Source organism: Diachasma alloeum, unplaced genomic scaffold, assembly GCF_001412515.2.
Source record: "Diachasma alloeum isolate Michigan unplaced genomic scaffold, Dall2.0 Dall_scaffold_00213, whole genome shotgun sequence".
Lineage (NCBI taxonomy): Eukaryota > Metazoa > Arthropoda > Insecta > Hymenoptera > Braconidae > Diachasma > Diachasma alloeum.
Window position 1 is genome coordinate 2178134 of NW_021680378.1, and position 17926 is coordinate 2196059.

Here is a 17926-nt window from a genome sequence, read left to right on the forward strand (position 1 = left end):
TATATATATATATATATGTATGTATAAAAAAATTAAAAATTATATAATAAAAAATTTACAACTGAAGAATTTGAAATTATGTCACTGAAGAATTTGAAAATGCCGCGTGTTTCTTTTTGTGAATAACTTCGTGTCACATATTGACCAATCAGAATTAAGGATTAGTGGTCAGGCAGTTTCGAGATATTTCGATATAAACCAACTTCACGTTTCTTTCATCTTTAGTAAAATAGGACTGTCGAACAATTCAGTAGCGAAGTGGTAAAACGGTACAAGTCAATTTTGACTATTGACCAGTTTTTAATGAATATCTCGGAATCTAAGAGAACTAGCAAAATTTTTGTTATAACCGTTTTTGTAAAGCTAATTGAGAGCTACAACTAATGTAATTACGAAAATTTCGCTATCTCCCTTAGATTTGGAAATATTTGTCAAAAACTCAACTGGGAGATGAGTCGACTTGAACCGTTTTACTTCGCTACTGAATTCTGCAGCTTTATTTTTTTTTATAGAAAATTCCTGTAGAAAGTATTCTATAAAAAAATTGCAGGCGGCTGTACACGTACGAAAAAATTTAAAACAAAAACCTATCGAATTCGTTAGAAAGTTCTATTGAATTTCTATTAAACTTTCTATTAGTTTTTGGCTGATTCTATTGACATGTTCAATAGAAAAAATTCAATAGAAAAAGTTAATAGAATTAGATTTTTCTATATAACTTACTCTTTTCATATATTTTCTATAGAATTTGCTCGACTCAAATTTTCTAAGTTTTTTTCATTCTATTTTTCTTTTCTTCTCATCAAGAAAATCAAACGAAAAAACTTTTCAATTGGAAATTTCAATAGAATACGCCAAAAACTAATAGAACAGTTCAATAGAAATTCAATAGAATTTTCTAACGAATTTGATAGGTTTTTCTATTAAATTTTTTCGAAAGTTAAAGAAACTTCTCAAATTACCTCGAAATGTCTAGAATTTTTTAGAATTGCGATAGATGGCGCTGCACATAAAGACCGTTTCTCGAAATGACACCCCATATTGAAACCATAGACGTATCCCCGTCAAAATCAATAGAATTTCATCTTTCTATACTTCTTCTCTTGGAATTCTTCGACATGAATTTTCCAAGTTTTTTCAGTTTATTCGTCTTCACTATTCGTTTAAAAAAACACAAAAATTTGAGGCGACGGATTTCTGGAGAAAAGATCTCAATAGAATAAGTTGCGCTGGAGAGTCGAATTCTATAGAATATTTTCTATTGTCCAAAAATTGGTATAAAGTTCAATAGAAATTTGTTCACCGTATTTTTGTGATTTTAATAGAAGTCACCATTCGTCGCGATCATCGGAGATTCTTGCCAGTTCAAAAAGTTAGTCTCGTAGAGGGGAGTGGGATATAATGGACGCACGAAGAATATTTAAAATTATATTGAATTCCTCGAATTATCGAATTTCTTTTCTAGCGTTTTTTTAGGAAAATATCCCATAGAAACTATTGGAAAAAATGAGTAGAATTTCATCTTTTTATAAAACTTTTTTTATTATAACATTTTCTATTCGAATTCCTCGACATGAATTTTCCAAGGTTTTTTTCACTCTATTCTTTTTTTCTTTAAATTTAAAAAAAATTAACAAAAACATATTTTGGAAATAAAAACAATCGTGAAATTTCCCTTACTTTTTGGGTTTTTGACAGTTGAGGACGGTCTGTTTTACCCCACTCTTCCCTGTGTAAAGCTTATCTGTAATAATCAATTAGCACGATGGAGAGCAGAAAATGTGAGGGAATTGCGTAATACCGGAGTTATCTTGTCTTGCAATTGTGATAGGGACAATTTTTTGAAAATAATTTTTTCGATGCGAAATTCTATTCAAGTTTAATTGGAAATTCTATTTGTTTTTCGCTGATTTTATTGAAAAATCCTGCAGCTTTTTTTTGTGCTTTAAAAAATACTCAATTTTCTGTAGAAATTTTTTTCAGAAATAATCAACAAATTTTGATATCTCTACGCAATTGTCATTATTGAGATATTTTGTACAGAAATCCCTCATCATAAATTTCCCAATTTTTCTTTGCTGCTTTTTTTCTCCCTCTCTTACTCAGAAATTCAAAGAAACAAGAAACCTTCAAAAGACTAGGGTTGCAGTTTTCCAGGAAAATCAATGAAAAAGTCATTAGTGAAGTGGAAAAACGTTATACCAAAAATAGACCAAATCAATACTGAATGGTTTCAGTATTAGGAAATTTCACAAGGAAATGTCAACAGAATTTTTGTCATAGAAGCTTAAGGAAAATAGAATGCCATTGAGCTTTCATTGGAAATTCTATAAATTTTTCTCCGATTCAATTGAAAAATTCTGCAGCTTTTATTCGTGGTAAAGAAAAACACAAATTTTCAATAGAAATTTATTTTTAAAAAAAATCAATAGACTACGATATTCCTATAGAATTGTTATTATTGAGATATTTTCTATAAAAATTTCTCAATACGAATTTCCTCATTTTTTCTCCGTCTCGTACTGAGAAATTCAAAGGAACAAGAAAACTGTGAGGTTCCGGTTTTCCGCGAAAATCAACGAAAAAGTCATTAGTGAAGTGGAAAAACGTAATACCAAAAATAGAACAAGTCAATACTAAATGGTTTCCGTCTCAGGAGATTTCACACGGAAATGCCAACCGAATTTTTGTCATAGAAGCTTAAGGAAAATAGAATGCCATTGAGTTTTCATTGGAAATTCTATAAATTTTTCTCCGATTCAATTAAAAAATTCTGCAGCTTTTATTCGTGGTAAAAAAAAGACAAATTTTCAATAGAAATTCATCTCAGAAAAAATCAATAGACAATTCCTATAGAATTGTTATTATTGAGATATTTTCTGTAGAAATTCCTCAATATGAATTTCCCCATTTTTTCTCCGTCTCGTACTGAGAAATTCAAAGGAACAAGAAAACTTCGAGGTTCCGGTCTTCCGCGAAAATCAATGAAAAAGTCATTAGTGAAGTGGAAAAATGTAATACCAAAAATGGAACAAGTCAATACTAAATGGTTTCCGTATCGAGGAATTTCACAAGAGAATGTCAACAGGATTTCTCTCACAAAAAATTTGAGAATAAAAAAATCTGGAGAATCTAAAGCCATTGAAAATGTCACGTTTTCAACTCGACTTAGCTCTCTGCCGAGTTTCCGCGGAATATCTCTGAATCTAAGGGAGATAGATAAATTATCGTAATAACGTTATTTGTGGGTCTTAATCCGATCTAAAAAAAAGGTCATAACAAAAACTTTGCTGTCCGCATTAGATCCCGAGATATTCATTGATAACTGGCCAATAGTCAAAATCGACTGGCACTGTTTTAACGCTTCACTGAATTATCTCGATATGTAACTGGAAATTCCAGTAAAAAAGTTCTCAACAACGAAAAAAAACATTGTTTACAACAGGTACATGCTAGAGCCCGAGGTGACGAGTGACGATGAACATTATCTACTGCTGAATGGCTCTATTTTTGGTCCACATCACATGCCATCAATGCTCTCCCCAGGGAGAGATTACTGCATGGAGGTCATCCCTGATCTGGGTCTGAGGACACTGGTCTGTTTCCAAGAAGGTAAAAGTCAAATAATCTTATAATTCCTGAAGCATCAATAATGCAGGAATGACTCAGGATGATCTAAAATCGATAGATAATGTTCGTGAAACCATATCCGCTGAATTTCAACGCGATGAATCCATCGAATTCCGTTGAATTTTGACGGAATGTAGACCTTGATAAACCCTATCGATCAAACCCAATCATTAGTCAATCGATCGAATGGATTATGAGACATTCTTTGATTCGAAAATCATTCAGTAGCGAAGTGGTAAAACGGTTTAAGTCGATTTTGACTATTGGCCATTTTTTAGTGAATATCTTGGAATCTAAGGGAGATAGCTAAATTTTTGTTAATACCTTTTTTGTAGCACTCAATTTGCTCTAGACAAAAGGTTTCATTTTCATTACATTTTCATTGTTATTTCATAAAAATCCAACAGCACAGGCCAATTACAGGATCAAATAATGCATACTCAAAATCAAGACAGTAAAGAAAAATTAACTATTTCTAAAAAAAAACTTCAAAAGTCGCTGGTGAGACAGTATTTACAATATGTACATAGAAAGATATTCTAAGTAAAAATTCATACAAAAACAGGATGCACGAGTTATTACGGAAATTAGGTTACGAAAAAGGTTATTACAAAAATTTCCTTAGCTCCTTTAGATTGGGAGATATTCTTCAAAAACTCAACTAAGAAATAAGTCGAATTAACCCGTTTTACCACTTCACTGCTGCATTGTTTTGGCGATAAATAAAATATAATCGTCTATTTCTTTAAAATAACGTTGAGTTGTTGAATAATAGAGTAAAAACAGATTAAATGTAGGTAAAAACGATGATTTTTATGTTGAAGTTATCAAAATAAAATGATATTTTATGATATTTTTATGTTGAAGTATGTGGTATTCTTGACAGTGAATGAAAAATAGAAATCAGAAGGAATCTGGATCCCAAGGCAGTTGCCTTGTTATTTGGACTTTTCATGTAAAATTGAAAGCAGTCGTTTCAGAGGTCTCGACGGATCCCTTCACCGTTCACAATGTTTTGTCGATAATTAACGCTTGCTCAATTCTATAAACTGAGAAATTTACATAAATACATTTTTCACGTGTAAACGTAGTTGTTATAGCCCTTGTTATCGAAATTCTGTGGTTGAGTAATCCCTGGAAAATCTCATGTAACGAAAAGACTAACGGAAGTTGCGCAGTCGACAACTGCGCTTGGAGGGAATACAATGCGCACAGCCATGTGTACATGCCCTGCGTGTTTTTCTCATGCTTTATATCAGTAGCGAAGTGGTAAAAGGAGATAAGTCAATTTTGACTACTGACCAGTTTTCATTCAATATCTCGGAATCTAAGGAAGATAGCGAAATATTTGTTTATTTCGTTGATTAGCTCTTTTGTCGAGCCAATTGAGTGCTACAACAAATGTAATTACGAAAATTTCGCTATCTCCCTTAGATTTCGAAATATTTACTGAAATCTGGTCAATAGTCAAAACTGACTCCTCTCCTTTTACCCCTTCGCTACTGATATAAGTTATTCTTGACCTGGAATGAAAAATAGAAATGCTCATGATCTTGACAGTGGAATCTGAAGAAATTTGGATCCCAAGGCAACTGTATAGACTTCTAATCATGGAAAATTGAAAGTATTCTTTTCACAGGTCTCGACGGGTCCCTTCACCGTTCACAATGTTTTGTCGATAATTAACGCTTGCTCAATTCTATAAACTGAAAAATTTACATAAATACATGTTCGACGTGTAAATATAGTGGTTATCACCCTTGTTATCAAAATTCTATGGTGAAGTAATCCCTGGAAAATCTCATGCAACGAAAAACCCAACGGAAGTTGCGCAGTCGACGACTGCGCTTGGAGTGAATACGATGCGCACAGCCATGTGTACATGCACTGCGTATTTTTTTCATGCTTGATTTTGTATTTTGTTTCTCACCATCGGGAAGAACGTGGATGAAGTCCACATTTATAATGCAGATAGACCTTTGAAGTCGATTTTTTTTTTGAATAACGAAAGAATACCCATAATTTCGATTCCTCTCCTTGTTTTTTGATAGAATGAATGGAATTACATAAGTGGCAATGAATTGCAATCATCATGAATTGGAGACTAACGGTTCTCTATTTTTTTTTCAATTTGTCCAAGTTACAAATTTTAAGGATTTTGAAAATTTTTGAAAATTTAAAAAATTTTAATTTTTTTTTTTCAAATTTTGAATTTTTTTTAGCTATTTTTTCAATGTCTTCAAAAAGTTTTAAAATCGATATATTTTTTCGAATAATGAAAGAATACCCCTACACTCGATTTCTATCCTTGTGTAGAATGAATAGAATAAATGACAGAAATTGAGAATTGGAGACAACAAATTTTATCGTATTATTATCATGTAATTTTATCTTCAGAGGAGCAAAAGAAGGCTGGAGACTTTCGATTGACGTTTTACGCCTGCGGGCTCCTCATTTCCGTGCCCTTTCTCATCCTCACGATAATTGCTTACTGCATCACACCGAGACTGATGGATGTCCATGGAAAAGCTCTCTGTCACTACTGCGGGTGTCTCGCTGTGGCTTTTGCGGCACTCGCCATCACTCAATTATCGAGCAACCATTTGTATGATGAAATGTGTATTTCCACAGGTTGGTAATTTTTTCTATCGCCTCCTGGGGATTCCCAGGACAGAAGAAGTGCTGAAGATTCTAATTTTCTCTTCTCATAGCCTTTGTCATTCAGTTCTCCTTTGTCGCGTGCTTCTTCTGGCTGAACGTAATGTGCATTGAGACTTATTTACTCGCTAGGAGGTACATGGATAGTGGATGTTCAACCGCTCGTCAACCCCACAGACTGTTTTTTTATTACTCCCTGTGGGCTTGGACACCTCCTGCTATTCTCATTATCGTTTCTATGATCATGGATCTTAGTCCGACTGTCCCCATGACGTATATTAAACCGAATTTTGGATCACAGAGCTGTTGGTTTGAATGTAAGTATTGATGATCTTAATTCAACTCAAGGATTTTTATGGGTTTTTATGAAAAAATCGTATAGAAATTTTCTATACGGATTACGTATGAAAATTCTATAGGATTTTCGTATATGATATTCGGATATTTCTATACATAAATTTTTGTTTTCGTACGAAAGATGTCTAAACGCTCCAGAAAAAAATGTAGAGAAATGTCGCAACTCCATACGAAATATTTCTATACTTGTGGTAGTGGGTCGTATAGGCTCAAACCTATAGAAATTGTATAGAAATAATTTGTGTAAAAAATCTCCATATAGAAATATCCGAATATCATATACGAAAATCCTATAGAAATTTTATACGTAATCCGTATAGAAAATTTCTATACGATTTTTTCCTACGTGATATTCCACGTCAAGTGAGTCAATCGCAGACCCTCACCCTCTTGGAAATTAATGGTGACTTTTTCTACGATCGCGGAGGTCGAAAAACTATCTCTCAAATTTTTTCAGATTTTTTCGGCAACCCAGTTCGGAGATGTGATTTTTTGACATTTTTCCGTTTTTTCCAATAACTCGAGTTCTATTTATCCGATTTTCATTTACTAAGCGTAAAAATTTTCCATTTTTTACCGCCTATACGACTATTTTTAGTAACTTTTTTTTTCGATCCCTAGATACTCATAATAACGAAATTTCTAAAAAAAAAAGTTGAAAAACTTGAATTTCCCAAATTACGTCACGGTTGGTAGTCAAATTTTTTTTCAGTAGTTCTCATAATTAAAACAAGTATTTTGAGCTATCATTCAAGTTGGGCATCCTCCTGGATCTATGTTATTTTTAATTTTTTATTTGGGAAGTTTCACAAATTTAGTCAAAACACCACAAAACCACTTCGATTATGTATAGAAAAAATATGTAATATATAAGTATACAATAAAATTCACTTCATACTGTCTATAATTAAAGTCAATCAACGCCATTTTGAGGTGTTGCGACCAAATTTACGGAATTTCGAAACGAAAAAATTGAAAATAAAATAGATCCAGGACGATGCCCAATTTGTATGATGGCTCAAAATACTTGTTTTGATTATAAGAATTACTGAAAAAAAATGAAACAAATCATCCGTGACATAATTTCCAAAATTCAAGTTTTTCAACTTTTTTATTCGAAAAGTCGTTATTATGCGCATCTAGAGATCGAAAAAAAAAAATTCACTAAAAATATTCTTATAGGCAGTAAAAAATGAAAAATGTTGACGCTTAAGAAATCAAAATCGGATGAATAGAACTCGAGTCATTGAAAAAAAACGGAAAAATGAAACAAAAATCATATCTCCGAACTGGGCTGCTGAAAAAATCTGAAAAAATTTGAGATATTCGCGATCGCAACGTAGATGTGGGAGCCACCAAGTGGTCTCTAAACTAACTACTCTTGGGGGGCAACCAATGAGATCTCTCGGAGGGAACCAATGATGGAGTTCAAACAATGAGATCAAGAGTGGTTCCAGTGGAGAGACCACTTGATGGCTCCCACATCTACGTTGCGATCGCGAATAGTTGTTCAATCTCCTCAATCGTAGAAAAAATCGCCATCGATTTCCAAGAGAGTGAGGGTCAGCGGTTGACTTATTTGGCGTGGAATATCTCATATGAATCCGAAAGATGGGAGACTTCCCCTTCGGATTGTGTAACGCATCCGCAATTCGAAACATCAATCATCACTTTAAAAAAATTACGAAATGATTGAATTCTTTCAGCGGACGTAGAGGCGATGCCTTACTTCTACGTCCCAGTGGGTCTCCTGCTCATCGCCAACATCGTTCTCTTCACAATGACAGCCGTCGCAATCACCCACCACCAACGAGACCTAGACCTCCGTCGATTGCGTCAAGACAGAGAAACGAATCGAGACGAGCGTCGAACATTGAGTCGATTAAAACGCCTCTTCCTCGTTTGCCTGAGTTTGTTCTTCCTCATGGGCATGAACTGGGCGATGGAGATGATATCCTGGTGGGCAGGAGGCGATCCCCTCGCGTGGTCAGCCTTTGATCTAGTCAATGCTCTCCAGGGGATTCTTGTCTTCGGGATATTTGTCCTGAGGAAGCCCATTAGACAACTTGTTTGGTACGAAGTGCAGAAGATTCGGGGGGTAGAGGCGACGGAACCGGAAGTTGCTAGTATGGATCGATCTCTTCTCACTGTACTCAATATTGATGCGTTACCTTCCACCGAGAGAATGTTGTAATTGATGATTGCATTGAGAGAAGAATTTATTTGCTAAGACAAAATTTTTCTATTTCAACAATTTTTTTACCTCATTTTTTACTTTTTTTCACATAAAAATTTTTTGATTCTATAATCTTTGAGATATTATACAAGATCTTAAGCGACAATCATTATATGAGCTGAAAGAGGCCTCAGGAGTGAAAAAAAACTAGTGAAATCTGCAAAATCTTTTGCCATCAAATTCTCTATTAAAAAGTCATAGAGAAATTCGAAAGATGGTTTGAAAAATTTGTTCATTCTATAGAAATCAAATGGGGAGAGTTATAGTTCATGAGAAGAGGTTGAATAATGTTACGGCACGTTTAGAAATACCGCCATCTTGAAAACTGATTGCGACAGAGGGAGAGGGTATCCAAGCAAGATGGTGGCGCCTACACCTATCACCTCGTCTTTTTAAACATTTATTAAAATTATTTAGCCACATCAGATCGCCTTTAACTCATTTCATGCAGTTCCTATAACAAATGAACCAATTTTTTAAGCTGATTCTTGAGGAGTTAATTCAAGATCATAAGAAATAATCAGTCTATGGCCTGAGAGAGGCTTCGCGAGTGGAAAAAACTACTGAAATCTGCAAAAACTTCATCACGAATTCTCTGCCAAAAAGTCAGAGAAAAACCTGAAAAATGGTTTCCAAAAATTTGTTCCTACTATAGAAACCAAATGAACAGGGTTAAGGTTGATCAGAGCAGTTCAAATGATTTTATAAAACGTTTAAAAATACGAGGTGAAGGCGCCACCATCTTGAAAGCTACTTGCGACAGAGGGAGGGGGTATGCAAGCAAGATGGTGGCGCCCACAACTGTCATCTCGTATTTTTAATCATTTATTAAAATTATTTAGCCCCATGAATTCGCCTTCAACTAGTTTTATTCAGTTCTTACAGAATGAAAAAATGTTTCAAGCCATCCCTCAGATTTTTCCACTCTTGAGGCCGCCAAAAATAATTCATTTCTTCCAAAAAAATATTCATTCGGCAACAATAAATTATTCTCTCAGTGTGAAAAGTGTATGAAATGAACAATTTTATAACCATTGCCTTAACGATCAATTCCATTTATTTATTTATTTATTTATTTTTATATTCCCAGAGATGAACATAACTCTATCATTTCCATTTCTCCAATTGTTCCACAAATTACCATTAATTTATACTGATTGCAAGTATGTATACAGTTAATTATTTATATAATTTAATCCCCTGTCCTCCTAGTCACTATTGCATACATACCTTGCATAATGGGGAGCAATTGCTACTTACAAGATAATAAAATAAAGAACATCTCATTACTTTTCTCGTCGATAAATCTATATAAAATTATATTGCTTCCATATACCCAACACATTTTACACAGCAAAACTAAACAAATTAGCTAAGTCGCGATAACATTATCAAGGCAGGTACCCAATTACTTTGTTCGATTCCATAATTACTCAGAGGGAATGGGATTTTCTGTTCCCATTGAGCTCTGAGGATGCTTCAAGCTCTTCTGTGGCCAGGGAAGGGAGGACTCATCCCTAGGACACCAACAATATCACCAGATTGAGAGACGTATACCAGACGATACATTCCTGGCGCTCTGAGGGCACTGTCATTAAAGTATATTCGTTCAGTTATGGTGTTGCTGGTTGCATCTGAGAAAGTGTCTATACCAGGTTTACCTAGAAGAAAAGAAGAGGCAATTGAAAATTGCATTTGCACAAGCAGAATTTTTTAACATGAATAATAAGATCAGGAGCGAAGCGGTAAAACGACTCCGATTAAACGGCAAATTGATCGGAAAAATTCGAGACCTCGCGAAAATCATCAGGTGTTAGCATTTTATATTATTTACAGGTAAAAGTCCCTCACAAGGTCATTACGAAAATTTCGTTATCTCCTTTAGATTCAGGGATATTCCTCGAAAACTTGGCTAAGTCGGCCTAAACCGTCTTACCGCTTCACTACTGTATTTTTGGTTGATTAAAACAAAAATTTCTCATGTCAGGGCATATGTCCAGCACAAATGTTCAGCACATGTAAGTGACTTGTTTGTCCTCACCCCGGCCAACATATTCATAAACCAGATATTCATCCAGAGACGAGAAACCCTCGTGGAAAAGTCCAATCCAATCACCGGGGGAAGGTTTGAAGTCACCTCTGAGGGTGTAACCCACAGAGTTCTGTTGATCCACTATCCAAGCGCTCACTGGCTGGAACTCCACTCCATGGTCCTCATAATCGGGCCTAATCTAGATTAAATCATCAACATAGGCGCATAAAAACCGAGGGCAAAATATTTTTATGTCATCATTCATTTCAAGATTCAATATTAAGGCGCGGGTGTACTATCTTTCGAATGTTATCTGTATTTTTTTTATCTTTCGCAATCCAAAATTGTTAATTGAGTGGTACATCATGTAGAAATTCCCAAAAATTATGATAGAATGATGAAAAAAACTGGCAAAAATTCTGAACTTTTTCAAAGAGCGCTTTTAATTGAGATTCAGAATGAGTTGAAAAAAGTGGAAATTACAAATATCTGATTCGCTGTGGCAAATTATCTATTAGCTGTAATTTTCGCTCAATTTTCAAAACAGTGGTATGTAGCCATCTGCCATTTTTATGTGATGAAAGTGTGATTAAAAAATTCTCCAAAAAAATAATACAACTTTTTTCAAAGAGCCTTTTCCGTAATAAGTCTCTGTGCAGTGTAGGAAGATTTACGAAATCAGTCTTCCCCCTGCATGATATTGGGCGACAGGCCACCATTTGTCACCCTAAATCAGATACATTTTTCAATTTCTTGTTATTCAAATTATTCTGTGTATAAATTAAAAATGCCCTTTGAAAAAATTAAGAATTTCTTCTACTTTTTTTTTATTATTCATTCATAATTTTTCAAAACTTCTGCATGATGCAGGACTTGATTGACAATTTCAGATGACGAAAGATGAAAAAAAACATCGACATAACATTCAAAAGATAGTACACCCGGGCCTTAAATATGATATTTTAATATTATCATTTTTCCAATGATTTTGTCACTAATGAGAATGAAAGTTCTTCGTTACCTTTATAGTGAACTCTGCACTGACTGGCTTGTGATCCGACTGTACGTAACTCGGATGACTCCTGTAATTCTTTTCTACAGCTTCTAACTTCATGTCCTCATATACATCAGCATTAACTTTGTACAAAATCCTATCCGTCCAGGACGGACGACGTCTGCAATAAATTAAATTTATTCACTGCATTAAATTGAAAAAATTAATTAAAAACATTACTTCATTCATTTTATTTTATTGTTCTGAAGGTCTTTGAAGTGTTATGAATAAAATCCAGTCAAAATTCAAGTTACACTTGTACTACCTTAATTCAATGAAACATACTTGAGATCATATTCCTGAGATGAAAATTCGAATTTATAAGTAGGTGGAAATGCAATAATCTCTTCACTGAATTCTGCAAAGGCATCTCCACTCTCCTTCGCGACGTTCAACTGATCCCTGCTCAACAGGAGCTTCAGTTCATTCTTCTTCACGAGGTTGTCGATGATCTCTGCTGTCAGGTCTTCCCCATTGAGTCGAAAATTCAGGTCCCCAATCCAGAAAATATAGCTGTCATACATCACATAAGAATGTTAAGGGGAGATCGCACTGAAATTTCAAAATCGCAAGGGCCTTCATTTAGCGTGCTGACGTGTATGACGCCATTCTCAATCAATTGACTTGAATTTTGGATTACACATTCAGAATATATGCATAAGTGTAGGTAACTAAATGAGGGTTTTCGAATATTTTCATTTTTTGGATTTTTGTTCTGAAAGCTGCTGCAGGTGAAAAATCGGAAAAATTTCCTACCTCAATGATTTATGATGCTATTACTAATTTTTTAAATTTTTCACATCACTCAATTTTGATTTAAAAAAATGAAAAAATTCAAAAAAAGATTTTTTTACAAAAACTCAATTCTTTGTGTACATACGATGTACATGTGAACTAAAATTTTAGTCGATCGGTTGAGAATTGCGTCCCGAGAACACTTTCGAAGACTTTATCCCTCCACAGTCTCTGTATTATCACCAAAAAAATAAAAACCTAATTTTTTCACATTTTTTACATTAAGGTTCGGATGTACTATCTTTTGAACGTCATCTCGATATTTTTTTTCATCTTTTGTTATCTGAAATTGTCAATTGAGTCCTGCATCATGCAGAAGTTTTAAAAAATTATAAATGAATATTAAAAAAACAAGTAAAAGAAATTCTTAATTTTTTCAAAGAGCATTTTTAATTTATACACAGAATAATTTGAATAACAAGAAATTGAAAAATGTATCTGATTTAGGGTGAGAAATGGCGGCCAGTCGCCCAATATCATGCAGGGGGAAGACTGAATTCGTAAATCTTTTCCCACACAGCACAAAGACATTTATTACGGAAAAGGCTCTTTGAAAAAAGTTGTAATGTTTTGGAGAATTTTTTAATCACACTTTTATCACATAAAAATGGCAGATGACTACATACCACTGTTTTGAAAATTGAGATACCTAGCTGTCACTTCCCATGAGGAGTTGTATTTTGTTATCCACCATGGAAAATGACAGCTAATAGATAATTTGCCACAGCGAATCAGATATTTGTAATTTTCACTTTTTTCAAACCATTCTGAATCTCAATTAAAAACGCTCTTTGAAAAAGTTCAGAAATTTTTCTATTTTTTTAAATCATTCTATCATAATTTTTGGGAATTTCTACATGATGTACCATTCAATTGACAATTTTGGATTACGAAAGAGGCAGTGTCTATTCACACGGTCCACGGTAAATTTTACCGTGGATATAGGGTATATTTTACCGTGGATATACGGTAATTTCTACCGTGGATATAAGGTAAGCGGGGTACGTTAGGCCCATTTTTTTTACCGTGGATAAAAGGTAATTCTTACCGTGGGTATAAGGTAAAGGAGTGGTGTGCATCGGGCCCATTTTTACCGTGGATATAGGGAAGATTTTCACCGTGGATATAAAGTAATTTTTTTTTACCCTGCATATAAGGTGAGTGAATGGCGTGCAGTGTTTCCACTTTTTACCGTGGAAGATGGTTTTAAAGATGACAAATGTCTCCAAAGATGATGTCTGTTTTCAACTGGAAAGCGCAATTGTGACAACATTGTCCAGTGGGGTCTAGGAGTCTCCCCTGGTTCAAAACCATCTTTAGAGGCATCAGCACACCATTTTTCGAGCCGCTCTTTCATTTGAGCCCAAAAAAACATTCATATCTTGTCTGACATCTCTGCTACAAACTCTGGTCTTCAACTTTGGTTTTAATTGAAAACAACTCTGGTCTTCAACTCTGGTTTTGAAAACCAGAGTTGAAAACCAGAGTTTGTAGCAGAGATGTCAGACAAGATATGAACGTTTTTTTGGACTCAAATGAAAGAGTGGCTCGAAAAATGGTGTGCTGATGCCTCTAAAGATGGTTTTGAACCAGGGGAGACTCCTAGACCCCACTGGACAATGTTGTCACAATTGCGCTTTNGGGACTGCTGAAAAATTGAAAAATGTTTTTAAAAAAATTTCCTCTCCTGAAGACATTCTGTGAAGAATTATTTGCATTTTGCAACTAAAATGGACTTTTCGGCGTTGGCGGCGAATCAGCCTTTTCGTAGTTCAACTTTGAGCGCGCTTGGCGACTTGACGGTTTAAATTGCGAAAATGCCGCCATTGACTTTTTTGTAGGAAATTTTATGCTCTACAAATTAAGCCGTATGCATTTTTATCCTATCACGGTTTCCTCGGCGTAAAGCAAAAAAGGTCGCGTGGACGCTCGATTTTTGAGTTTTGAATTTTTTCAAACAATTTCCCGGTTTGCTACAATCCCACAAACTTAGTATATGTTTCATATCATTCCTCCGCATGATATCTCATGGTTTTTATCCTTCTTCTATCATCCTCGATTTCGGCCGAAAAAAAGTCCTTATTTGATTGGCCTACTAACTTTATTCGTCTCTTGTTTAACCCTGGTCGTCACCCCCCTGATCTTTGAAATTTTAAAGGCTCTAACCCATAATACAACTAGATCCGCGAGATAATTTCCCTACGCGATGCTTACCGCTGATCTCCCTTATATACACGGTAGACATCACCATAGATCCACGGTAAAATCTCCCTTGCATCCACGGTAAAAAGTGGAAACACTGCACGTCATTCACTCACCTTATATGCAGGATAAAAAAAAATTACTTTATATCCACGGTGAAAATCTTCCCTATATCCACGGTAAAAATGGGCCCGATGCACACCACTGCTTTACCTTATATCCACGGTAAGAATTACCTTTTATCCACGGTAAAAAAATGGGCCTAACGTACCCCACTGCTTACCTTATATCCACGTTAGAAATTGCCGTATATCCACGGTAAAATATACCCTGTATACACGGTAAAATTTACCGTGGACCGTGTGAATAGACACTGCCAAAGAAAGATAAAAAAAAATCCAGATAACATGCGAAAGATAGTATACCCGGGCCTTAAACCTGAAGTAATAAACTCATCAGCACAATAGACGAAGGCACCAACGATTCCAAAATGTCACTGCGGTCTCCCCGCAGGTTTTTGGTCCCCATCGAGTAATTTAATCAGAGAAACTCACTCATGGTATAGGATATGTTGTGTTTCAGGTACTTGGAATGCGTGCTCTCTGAGAATAGTGTTATAATCAGCTATTCTGTCGTTGAATAGATGATCGTGGGGAGTCAGGTGTGTATTTACGATGCAAATGTTCACACCATACATGTTAAAACGAACACTAACTGCACCCTTATTGCCCTGGGAAATAAAAATAAAAAGAAGTTGAGGAGAATAAATTTTTTTCCCCATTTTGCGTGACAAATCTGCTTCATCATTGAATTAAACTATTTCTAAACTTGTTAGATAAATATGAAACTATCATTGATGACTAAAATGAGAAAATATGAAAACGTTAAGCATCAAGAACTTGAAATAATGATAATTCTCTTCAGTAAAATAATAATCGTTCTAGTTTAGTTGAGTTTTCGAGGAATATCTCCGAATCTAATGGTTATACCGAAATTTTCACTATGACCTTTTTTGTAGAGTGAATTGAGGGCTACAAAAAAGTTTTTGACAAAAATTTTGCTATCTCCCTTAGATTTCGAGATATTCCTTGAAAACTGGTCAATAGTCAAGTCAACACAAACCGTTTTAGCAAATATGGAACTGAAAATGGAATTCTGTTTTACATTTGAAGTTGTGGGAATGAAGCAATGGAGATGTGATGACTTACCCACATGCCTCCGAGGCCAGTCCTCGTGTAGGTGGCCTCGATGAACCTCAGGTGAGTCAAGTGCCTCCGCAAACAAAATACATTTAACACAAGTCCCTGCAGCCTCTGTGTACGTATTTTTATGTAATCGTGCTCCTTTAATGATTGTTTGAAAATCTTGGTCCATGGATCCTCGAAGAGCATGTCGATTACCATGTTCTGGGGCTGAGACTTCACCTCCTGTAGTCTGAACAACAAAACAATTCTCACAAAACGAAAAAAGTAGAAAAATAAAATTGAAGAAAATCTTTTTGTCAATCAATCATCAATATCTCATGACCAAATGACGCAATTCAGATGAATCCGATCTCATTTTAAAGTCTGAAAAAATACCTTCAAAATGAAAAAAAAGTCATCGAATTTCACTCTGCCAATCTTTATCTATTGATTTATTCATTTAGACCGCAGTGGATAAAACGAATCGTCTTCAATCATCAATAACTCCAGAACGGTAGAGTGAAATTCCCCAATTTTTTCTTCATTTTCAAGATATTTTTTCAATCATGAAAACGAAATCTGACTCGTCCAAATCGCATCGTTTGCTCACGAGATATCGACGATTGAGTCTTCTCCACTCATTTCTTCGATTTCCAATTTTCCTCTCGGGGTTGAAATAGTGGCAGAAATAAATCGTATAATCCTCTTCCATAAAAAAACAACTTTTGGAAACTCATAACAGCCTTCAGATTTGCTCACCCAACGACGAAGAAGTCGGGTAGTCCTTCTGGGCTCGTGGAGTTGATCCCCAGCATCTGACGAGGATCCTCCTCAGGGAACTTCGTTGCGACATTATAAGTTACGAAGTACAATCTGTCAGTCGTGATAATAAGTCAGATATGAGTGGACACTTTGGAGCGATTGTTGTTGTTTAGAATTTGTCGAACTAACCTCATTTGATTGAGCTCCAGTGTTGTCATGTTTGCGGGTTATAATTCACTGGTGATTAGGGGCATAATTTCATGGTGTGGTTCCTCTGACAATTCATTGAGAAAGTTGACCACCTGACCACCTTCACTGGGCTTTCATCGTGTGTACGACTACAGTTACCATATCACTCGCGGTGTGACGTTTCCACCTGACGTAAACTCCATCTTCGTTTATTGTTGTCTGTCCTATTTCGGCTGTTGTGTAGACTCGCTCCGTCAAGCAGTTATTGGGGGGGATAGGGTGTTTGGACTATTCATTTTTGCTTCCGGATGGAAGCATTGTAATCGTTCAAATTTAAGTTTCCTATTTTTTGTGTTATATCGACCCATTATGATCCCAAAAGTCCGAAAATGCATTTTTTAGACGGTGTCCATATGTGTGTGTGTGACAAACTTTTTCTTCGATTTCTCGCTAATGAATAGATGGCATTGAATCATTTTTTTCCTCAAATGTAGGTATTGCTAAGCCCTATCGATCGCCATTAATTAAAATTTAATTCATTGATTCATTTTCTTAATTTTCGAATTTTTTCAAAATTCAGTTGCGTATAACACGATAATTAAAAAAAATCTTGTAAATTCATTGAATGACGGCTTAAAAAAATCGTTGGGATGTCCTTTTACCGAGTTCGAAGATGGAAACGATAGGCACAATCGTTATTTTGATTTCTGTGAAATTTTTCCAAAATTTCGTATTTTTTGAAAATCAAAATTCCGCAGATATTTCTGGATATTGCGGTTCAAATGAATGCAATCATAGCTTAATATGTTTGTTTTAATGCGACTATG

At 35.1% G+C, this 17926-nt stretch overlaps 2 protein-coding genes across 2 annotated transcripts in view; one reads left to right on the top strand and one right to left on the bottom strand.

Annotated features, from left to right (window-relative positions):
- LOC107037006 (G-protein coupled receptor Mth2) overlaps positions 1-10310 on the top strand; it is a 13299-nt gene extending 2989 nt beyond the window's left edge. Inside the window, exons 3-6 of the mRNA XM_015255313.2 lie at positions 3446-3612; positions 6028-6261; positions 6342-6605; positions 8352-10310. Coding sequence (XP_015110799.1) covers positions 3446-3612; positions 6028-6261; positions 6342-6605; positions 8352-8839 — 1153 coding nt within the window. The 3' untranslated portion in view covers positions 8840-10310. The remainder of the gene's footprint in view (positions 1-3445; positions 3613-6027; positions 6262-6341; positions 6606-8351) is intronic.
- LOC107037007 (inositol polyphosphate 5-phosphatase K) lies at positions 9921-17311 on the bottom strand. Its single transcript, XM_015255314.1, has 8 exons — positions 17100-17311; positions 16908-17021; positions 16173-16398; positions 15519-15694; positions 12253-12480; positions 11935-12088; positions 10923-11112; positions 9921-10542 (listed from the first exon to the last, which is right to left on the bottom strand). The coding sequence occupies exons 1-8, from the start codon at positions 17126-17128 to the stop codon at positions 10361-10363; spliced, it is 1299 nt and encodes a 432-aa protein (XP_015110800.1). The 5' UTR covers positions 17129-17311; the 3' UTR covers positions 9921-10360.
- Between the last annotated feature and the right edge of the window lie 615 nt (positions 17312-17926).